The sequence below is a fragment of the Octopus bimaculoides genome, chromosome 10 (genome assembly GCF_001194135.2).
Source record: "Octopus bimaculoides isolate UCB-OBI-ISO-001 chromosome 10, ASM119413v2, whole genome shotgun sequence".
NCBI lineage: Eukaryota > Metazoa > Mollusca > Cephalopoda > Octopoda > Octopodidae > Octopus > Octopus bimaculoides.
Genome location: NC_068990.1, coordinates 91,278,093 through 91,288,484, shown reverse-complemented (window position 1 = coordinate 91,288,484; position 10,392 = coordinate 91,278,093). Strand labels below are relative to the sequence as shown.

The following is a 10,392-nucleotide window of genomic DNA, read 5'->3' as shown; positions in this document are numbered from 1 at the left end:
TATATGTGCTATGTTTTGGGATGGTCATTTTTTTCTTAATACAGTTCTATATTTAAGAGATGAGGAATTATGTACATTATTTATATTATTTCAATTTGACGGTTATTTGTCTTCATCTTGTTTGTTGTTAACACAATGTTTCGGCTGATATACCCTCCAGCCTTCATCAGGTGGCTTGGAGAAATTTCAGACCATTCCTAAGGTATTTATCAATGTTGTTATTATTATTGTTATTATTATTATTCAGGAATTGGTATGGAGCTGACATTAGACTTCGATGGAAGCATATAGAGAAACTCCATCAAAAACTAGCTCGTCTTTCAAACCATCTAACTTTCCTGTATAGATGTAGAGACTCTCTTAAAAAAGTGGTTAAGAGTGGGGGCTACTAACCCCAAGATTCCAAGTTCGATTCCTGAATAATAATAATAATAATAAAATCGAAAAACACCTTAGGAATGAGAACCCAGGTTCGAAATTTCCCCTAGACACCTGATGAAGGCTGGAGGGTATATCAGCCGAAACGTTGTGTTAACAACAAACAAGATGAGGACAAATATCCGTCAAATGTAAATAATGTGAATAATTTTTTTTCTTGCCAAAATATAACTGTTTGAACACATGATTTCAAATCAGGAATCATGCAAAACAAAGTCATACACATACACACACACACTCCCTATGCACTGTATACACTCCAGCACACCGTAATGTAAATAGAAACTAAACAAATGACCCAAACAATCCTTGAAGATATCGACTCACTCCATTTTTAGAAATATATTAAAAAATTTCTTTTCTTTTGTATTTATTCAGAAATCAAGGGCAGCCTCTATGATCTTTAATTTTCTCAAGAATTCCAAGACTGGTAAGAGGCAGTTATTGTCAGACTGACAACTCAATCCAAATGCTTGCAACAAGATGGTCACAGCTGAAGGCAGACACAAAGGTGGTGCTAAACTAGACTGTAGATAAAGTCTACTACCATTTAGATCTTAAAAGACAAACAGCTGGAACGTATTCTGCAAAGGCTATGAGACTGTTTTTCTTTTGTTTTTGGCACCGCTGACTTATTTGACATCAGGCATTTTATTGCTTCTCTCACTCTCTTCCTCCTTTTTTCTCTGTCAATGTGTGTGAGTATATTTCTCTAAGCAGATGAGGAGATGGAAAGTTTTTAATGTCAATCATGTTCAAATGTCAAATAAAATGTTTAATTAATAAATTGTAATGTCTCCCTCTTTCTGTCTGTATGTGTGAGTATGTTTGTGTGTATGTGTGTGTGTGTGTGTATTTACTCCAACACCGAAAGGTACTGTTGTCCAAATAGGCTGAATGCCCTATTAGCCATGTCAAATCTTCACGCCCAAATGGCTGTGCCTAACTGTCTCGTTACATACAACAAGGTATTTCGTCTGACAATTCTATCAACCTGCCACCCTTGGCTGCTACTCAATGTTACAAAGATCTTACAAAGATGAAAGGCAAAGAAAGTCAAAATAAATACCACAAGGCCTCCAGTCCCTTGATATAATAACTCTGCCATTTTGCTGCCACCCATGTTCCTCAAATTTCATAGTAATAGAAATCTGAGCTGGTTCACTCAAAATTGAACAACAATAGTTCAGATACAAAACCCTACCAGTGTATGACTGGTACTTATTCTATTCATTTCTACTCTAGGCACAAAGCCCGAAATTTGGGGGGAGGTGGGGCAGTCAATTAGATTGACCCCAGTATGCAACTGGTACTTATTTTATTGACCCCAAAATGATGAAAGGTAAAGTTGACCTTAGCAGTATTTGAACTCAGAATGGAAAGAGCCAAAAGACATGCCGCTAAGCAATTTTTTTCCAGCACTCTTACAGTTCTGCCAGCTTGTTTCTTGCTAATAGCAATAACAATAACATTATTCTAGCCCTCCTGGGGTGAAAAATATAAATTAACAGTTAAGGATTGGAAATTGTTTAACTCTTTCACTCTCGGCTTTAGGAAGGGCATCCAGCTGTAGAAACATTGCCAGATCAGATTGGAGCCTGGTGCAGCCTTCTGGCTTGCCAGTCCTCAGTCAAACTGTCCAACCCATGCCAGCAGGGAAAATGGACGTTAAACGATGATGATGATGATGATGATAATGATTTCTGTTGAAACATACTGCCTTTTATTTCAATTAAGTTTGAAAATAATGAAGAATTTAGTAAAATAACTTTGTCATTATTAGAATGGTGTTTCAAATATAAATTGCCATGGAATTTTGATGGAGCATTTTCATTTAGATCAGTTTAAAGCATGAAATATGTATCAGAGAAACAGGCCAGTCTCAGGTAAGATGGCATCAAGAGTTAATCAAGAAAACCCCAACCTGCCAAAAAGTTTCTGGTCCTCAGTCTATGTTAGAAAAAAGATTTATTTTGATTGAACAATGGTTTGGCAGAATCATTACATGTCTTGCAGTATTTGTTCTGGTTCTTCATATTCTTAGTTCAAATCCTGCCAAGGTCAATTTTGCCATTCATCCTCCTGGGGTTGATAAAATAATACCAGTTTAGTACTGGGGCTGAAATAAATGACAGTTGATTTTTGCCCTGATCCTATGTAAGAAATTATCCAGCTGTAAAAACCCTGCCAAAACAGACACAGTAGCCTGGGGTAGTTTTCTACCTGGTCAGCTCTTGTCAACCATCCTACCCATGGATGCATGCAAGATGGGACATTAAATGATGATGATGATGATCAAGATGACTGTAAGCAGAATCAGCAGAACAATATCTTGCTACAGCTCTAAATGTTCTTAGTTCAAATCCAGCCAAGGTTAACTTTATCTCTCACTCTTTAAGGGTCATTAAATGAAAACATACGGGAGTTTTGTATAATCAAGTATACACCTTTCCCAAATTTGTGGGACTTCTACCTGTCCTGGAGAATAGGTGTTGGCAGGACCTTTAAGGTGAGATTTCAAGTGGTGCATCCAGAATCACAAGATCTAATGAGAGGTCCATAACTAGATGCTGGGCCCTCCTCTCAAAATAAAAAAAGAGAAAAATCTCACAGTCCTTTAGAATTTCAAGAGGTCCACAGCTTCTTCCTAGGGTTTGAAAGCAGGCTCGTTCAGCGTTGCCAAATTTCTCTTGAAGGCTCTGGTTGTTGGTGGACAAAATCAGTAGAGAAATGAGTAGGACTGATTTAATTCTCTCTCTTTACAACCCAAGTTCATATCCAGACTTACATCTTCCTGGCGAAGTCACTAAATAAATACTAGGCATGTAAAAAGCACACAGCACACTCTGTAAAGTGATATGAAGTCTGGACAGCTCCTGTCAAACTGTCCAACCCATGCCAGCATTGAAAACGGATGTTAAATAATGATGAGGATCATGACATCAAGGTCAATAATGTTAACTGTATACTTTTGAAATAAATCTTAAATTAAATAATAATAATTAAAAAATCAAAAATTGACATTAATAACAACTTTTGCCTTAAAATTAATAATTAATTATTACTATTTTGATTACAAAATATGTGGCAGAATCGTTAGCACACTGGGGAAAATATCTAGTAGCATTTTGTTCCTTTTTATGTTCTGAGTTCAAATGTTGCTGGTGGAGGTTGACTTTGCTTTTCATCCTTTCAGGGTCGATAAAATAAATACTGGTTGAACAGTGGGGTCGATGGAATTGACTTGCCGTCCCCCTTGAAATTACTGGTCTGAACCAAAAGTATTATTATTATTATTATTATTATTATTATTGAAGGTGGCAAGCTGTCAGAAAATCGTTAGCACAGGGGGCAAAATCGTTAGCACAGGGGGCAAAATCGTTAGCACAGGGGGCAAAATGCTTAGTGGCCTTCTATCTGTTTTTAAGTTCTCAGTCCAAATTCCGCCAAGGTCGACTTTGCCTTTCATCCTTTTGGGCTCAATGAAATAAGTAGCAGTTGAGTACTGGGGTCGATGTAATCGACTAGCCCCCACCCACCAATTTCAGGCCTTGTGCCTTTAGTAGACAGGATTATTATTATTATTATTATTATTATTATTATTATTATCGTCATTATTATTATTATTATTATTATTAAATCTGGTATGATATTGTGGATGATGATGATGATGACGACAACTGTAGTCTGCACAAGGCTTTCTTAGTTCTGCATATTATAAGGAACAGAGGCCACGCAACTGTCTAACAAATGCTGAGAGATTTTCCAATTGTTCTCTTTATGTCAGACCCACGTGTAACGACAGTTTCAGAGCAGAAGGTTTCGCATTATAAAATAGTTAATGAATTTTTGCCGCAAAATGTCACAACTAACACTCAACTGAGATAACAAGGAAATCTTTTGAGGTGGGTCAACTTGCTAGAAACAGCACCTGAATTTCCTCTAACCACGTATCCTACAGTCTCAAATAAGAGAAGGACAGATTAGGCGAAATAGCTACAAATACACAGAAAGATCGGATGGTGCTCAGGGTTGAATTGAGGCTAAACAACGAGTGCATGTGCGAAGGAGAGCTCCTGGTAAGAGATAGGACAATGGAAGCGTTGATTCTCGCGACACAGTTTCAATTCCATGTTGAAAACCATGCCCCTTTTTCTTTCGTCATTGAAATACGCAGTGAATCAGAACAGTATTGCCGAAGACTGGGTTGGTTCAATGATTTCTCTTCTCTCACATTTCAATGAACGTGACAAAAAGTATTCCAAGAGAGAGAGGAATCAACCGTTTCGAGGAACACACAGAGTAAAATTGCCGTGACATCGCAAAGTTTTCCCTCTACATTAATCTTAACTCTGCAACACAAGTATGGTAAAAGCATGAACTCCACAACACTCCGTTTTATCTATGGAAATATACAACACGACAGTAATTATATAACAAAGTAACGATCTCCGACAATCAAAAGGTCATCAGGGAATGCAAACCCTCTGTACACTGATCGGGAGTTGTTTTATTGACCACAGAGGTATCGAAATCCCAATTAAAAAACTGGTGGGATTTGAACTTGGATGATGAAAGAAGGGAAATTTATAATGCAGCAAGTATTTAGTGCGGTTCGCTACCGGTTTTGTAATTACGACGATCGTGTTGATGAAGATAATGATAAGATGGAAATGATGATGATGACGAAGTCGACATTGGTGGTGGTGGTGGTGGTGGTGAGGAGTGTGATGATTTCCGTTAATCAAGTCACAAAAGCACCCCAACGTTTGTTCGATCTCCATCGAGCAGGTCCATGATCAAAGATCAATCGGTTGCGACCACCCCGTCCTTTTTAGGGGAGGAGTGTATGTAAGGTTACATTCTCTAACGTGTCCTTTCCCTAATTAAGACGACAGAGTATGACTTGGAGGGAGTTTTGGCTGCTGTTTCTTTCTGGCACGTCGAGCGACTGCACAAAGGCTTCTGCATTACCTTAGTCTACCCCATAATGTAAGATAGTGTTGATGGGGTGGTAGAAGCGGAGGTGAGAAACTGGTGGCGGCGGCGGGGGTGCTCGAAACTGTTTCAACTGAAGAGATTTAAAAGTAAAAACCTTAACTAGAACTCAGAACCAGGAGGTAACGATTTAAATACACAAAAACCAAAAAAATATTTACAACAAATGTAAAGAAAAGAACCTTCAAAACGAAAACAGATATTTATTTATCTATAAACTACTGTTGTGCTGCAATAGTTCTAGGTCAGCTCCGATCATGCAGAAACAATAATCAGAATCATTCAACCATGGCTATGCTGTCTCTTCTTCCCAGCTACTGAACCCCGCCAGACTTACATTATCTAATGTGTCCCATTTTAAGAGGGCGGGATGTGATTTAAAGAGGATTTCAATGCGATTTCTAGCAGTCCTACCGACCACATATAGGCTCCCTCGTGGCTGCTGTCTTTATTTACCGTTAGAATCAGGTGAAGGAAGAAGAGACAGTCTAAACAGACTGAACAAACTTCAATGAAACTGCATTGTCTGTGTGACTTGCCTGTGTTCTCCTTATCTGCCAGTCTTATACTGCTCAGACTTGATCTAGTGATAAAGGGCAGGCTAGGACTATATAGACTAATGTGTCCTTTCCATTTCTAAGACAGTAAAGTAATTTGAGCGATACACAGCACAGAGGCATAACTCTCTTTCTCTCTCTCTATGTAAATTCCAACTATATATATAGGAGAGATAGATAGATAGATAGACACGACTATGTGTGTGTGTATAAACACAGACATAGCTAAACACACACAATCATTTGCGTTGGTGGAGAATGGATAAGACAAATACAAATGAACCAAATGATAGAGTAATACACTGACATAATTATGCAGTCGTACAAATACATAGAGATAATTTATATGGATATATGGACAAATTATAAGGATATATAGGTAGGGAAACAGAAAGCTACATATATAAACGGACTGATATGTGCACAGACTCCACATACGTGTCTATACTATAGACACACACACATATGCAGAGAGGTAGATGATAGATACATAAACATAGGTGTATAAAAAGGTAGACAGATATGGAAAGAGAAAGTAATATCACATGTACTTACCCATTCCCATGATACAGAGCATAATGGTGATAGATATACGTGACCGAACTGCCTCAGAAATAAAGATACTCCCTAACGAGAACATGATAAGTCCAACACAGGCGGCACTCACAAACCCGATGACCATTTGTCGCCAGAGTTTCGGTCCGCCAGGTTCTTCGATTTTCCATCCGCGGCATCTTTGGCTGCAACTGTCGCGACAACATCTGCCCCGTCCGATGGCACGACAGACGTTGCTAGTGTTCGAATTACTATTTGTTGTTGTCGCTGCTGTTGTTGATGTCGATGTTGTTGCTGATGTACGACAATTTAATGTTGTCGATGTTGTGATCGGTGGTGGAGGTGGTGACGGAGGCGGCGGTGGTGTCGGTGGTGGCATCATATAAGCTGGACTCGGGTCACTGGCATCGTAATTGTTGTTACTGCTGTAGTAGTCAGACATGGTACAATCGTTCATTGTTTGGCTGGACATATTTATTATTATTATTATTCTTTTTTTCTTAGAATGCCAACCTAGCCGATTGATCAACGAAACCGTTCATTCATTCCTTGACTCAGTTAATTTGAAGAGACGACAGAACGACAACAACAACAACACAAAGGATCACCTCTAAGCTTCTTTGTTTGTTTTCGCTTCAGCACCAACAGCAAACTTAAAACTTCCATCGGACAAAACTCGAAGCTGTCACCAGCATCACAGCATCTTCAACGAAATGTTTTCGATTTTTAAAAATATATATGATTCTATCTTTCTTCAGATCTTTTCTTTTTATACAGCCAATCTTCATAAATTACATGCATCACAAAACGAGAACCAAATAGCAAAATCAGAGAGCAGAGAAATAAGAGAAATAAATATACAATCCGTTATTTCTTTAACGTGATTAGTCTTTCGTTGCTGCTGCGTCTTCTCATCCTCCTTCCTCTCTACTTGCTAACATCTTTTGTTATTGGAGAATGGCCAAGCATGGTCGACAAGGTGCGACGTCCCCAGCTTTCTTTTCACAGAGAAACAACACAAACGTAAGACTGTGTGATTTAAGCATCGAAAACCAGGCTTCACTTACCAATTTCTTACATAAGGGTACAAAAAGCCACGCACTTTGGGAAAGGTGTGCTGTAGAAGATTAGATCGACTCACAACGTCATTTTACCGACTGCCCCAAAGTGAAAGATGAAAGGTGAAGTCGACCCTGATGGAATTTCAACTGGGAACGTATTTAAATACAGACAAGCATCTTTTTTTTCGTTCGTTACTTTAGATTTTCTGTCAATCCATTTGCTTGTTAATAATCATAATGATTTCTAGCAGAGAAACAAGACCATAGATTTTAGAACGATTTTAGTATATCACTACTTATTTTAAAAACTGCAGATGAATGAAAGAGAAAATATTAAAAAACTGATTAGAGATTTTGGCTGTGTGAGTGTGTGTGTGTGTTTTCTACTTTGAAATGGTATAATAAATATTCTGATGCGATACTGTGTTAAGAAAGGTAGAATGTTACAACAGCTCCGTCTCAGCCGTTGCTATGAAGACGTACCAAGTACACTTAGGTTACATGGATTCACTTTACACCGTTAGCTTCCCTTGGTACAATGAATACTGCTGCTGCATGTTGTTGAGTGAGGGTAATAAAGGAGGAGGTGGGATGAGAAGCATGAAAGTAAAAAGGTAAGATGAGATGAGGTGAGAGGGACTTGGGAATCATAGCATTGTATCTGAGAGGGGAAGAGGATGAGGGGAAGGGTAAGATGGGAGAAAGAAAGGAAAGGAAACAGAGGGAGAAATGAAAGGTAGGGATGTAAGAAAACAGAAGGGAGATGAGAAATGGATAGTGTTTACGTAACAGAGAATGAAGGGGAGGAAAGAAAGGGAAAGAAGGCTAAATGAGAGGGGAGAAAGAAGGAGAGGATGACAGACGTAAGAAGCGAGAGAGGGAGAGAGACAGACAGAGAGAGGGAATATAAAAATAATACGAAGGAAAGAGAAAGATGTAGAGATGCTAAGAGGAAATGAAAAGAGAAGAAAGAGGCGAGAGGTAGATGGTTAAAGAAGGAGAAGAGATTAAGAGTATAAAGGAGGGAAAAATAAGAGCAAGAAAGGAGGGTAAGAGATAGAAAGAGAGAGAAAGAGAGCCAGATGTAAAAGCTTTTGAACTACGGGGAGAGTAGAGAGTAAGGTGGGAGGAAATGAAAAGAGAGAGAAAGATAAATAGGAAAAGACAGACAAAAAGAAGAAAGAGAGAAAGGCTGGGGGGAGGGATAAGTAAATGATGAAAGATAGTAAGAAGAGCAGACAGAGAGAGAAAGAGAGAGAGAGAGATAAAAAGAAAAGGAAGAGTGCTTGGTAGATGTCAAAGTAAAGAGAAGGAAAGACTGGGTTAAAAGATGAGTAAGAAATGAGAATTAAATCAGTAAAAGACACGAGATAGGAACTTGAAGGAGGAGAGTGAGAAGAAGAAAGACGAAAGAAGATGAGATATGAGTGAATTAAAACTGGGAAGAGCAGTGAAAGAGAGATACATAGAGAGAGGGAGAGAGAGTGCATATGTGTGTGTGTGTGTGTGTGTGTGTGTGTGAAAGAAGGGAGGTAACTCTACTATTTTGCTTCAGAATTACATTTGAAGTGAAGATATTTTTAATGCTTTTTTCAAAATAATTGTCATTTGCTCCATTTCAGGTGTAATAAATACATGTTTATATATATATATATATATGTATGTATGCGTGTGTGAATAATGAATCCTTATTTATCATTTTATGTGTGTGTGTGTGTGTGTGTGTATACACACACACACACACACACACATATATATATATATATATATATATATATATATATATATATATATATATACACACATACATACATATATTTATATATATATATGTATATATATATATGTGTGTGTGTGTGTGCTCAATTAGTTAATAATCAAGAGTTAGTGTAATAAACAGTTGAGTTGTGTTTGAGCCACATGAGACAGATCACGTGAACAGCTGTAACTGCGTCATTGGCATTACACACACACTCACTCACATATTGTGATACACACAGACACACTGACGCAAGCGCAAGTATTTCTGGGTGTGTTTCATACATATATACATCCATATTTATATAAATATATAGCAAATCTCTTGTTGATCGAAGGTTGTGTTATGCAGCAATGTCTCTGAACACAGCACATTGTAATTATGGTGTGTTGATCTACACAGGAGAAAGGTTAGTAAATCGAATTAAATACACGTTATATACATATAATATATTTATAATATATATGTCATATATTTATATACCTCTGATAAAATTTATAATGTAATATATATACTTCTGACATGCTAATAATATACAAACATTGCTTGGTATGCACAATATTCATACCTCACTGATTATATATATAAATATATATAATGTGTATGTATGTATGAGTTGGGGGGGGGGGCAATATTTGTGGCGTGTTTGTTTTTCTAGAAGTTTCTGTTTATGTCTGCCTAATTCCTTTGTAATATTTGTTGACTTTTTGTCAAACGATCGAGGTTTATTTGAAGTTTGTCTATGGTTATGATATGAATGAACACAGACAATTTACAGGTAACCTACTTCGCCGTGTGTACACATACATACCACGTATGAATGCGTGTATATTAGACACAGGTATGGTTGTGTGGTTAAGAAGCTTGTTACCCAAACATGTGGCCTTCCGTCGAGTCCCCCCCCCACTACGTGGTACCTTGGGCAAGTGTTTTCTATATTCCCGGCCAGACGAATGGCTTGGGGGTGGATTTCGTTGATGGGAACTGAAAGGAGTCCAGTGTGGCCTTTTCTTTTGTTTTCGTT

At 37.9% G+C, this 10,392-nt stretch overlaps 2 protein-coding genes across 2 annotated transcripts in view; one reads left to right on the top strand and one right to left on the bottom strand.

Annotated features, from left to right (window-relative positions):
* LOC106882091 (uncharacterized) overlaps positions 1-8,735 on the bottom strand; it is a 59,608-nt gene extending 50,873 nt beyond the window's left edge. Inside the window, exon 1 of the mRNA XM_014932649.2 lies at positions 6,549-8,735. Coding sequence (XP_014788135.1) covers positions 6,549-7,020 — 472 coding nt within the window. The 5' untranslated portion in view covers positions 7,021-8,735. The remainder of the gene's footprint in view (positions 1-6,548) is intronic.
* An 841-nt stretch (positions 8,736-9,576) lies between these two features.
* Positions 9,577-10,392, top strand: part of LOC106882092 (WW domain-binding protein 2) — a 14,376-nt gene continuing 13,560 nt past the window's right edge. Inside the window, exon 1 of the mRNA XM_014932650.2 lies at positions 9,577-9,777. Within this exon, the coding sequence (XP_014788136.1) occupies positions 9,722-9,777 (56 nt within the window). The 5' untranslated portion in view covers positions 9,577-9,721. The remainder of the gene's footprint in view (positions 9,778-10,392) is intronic.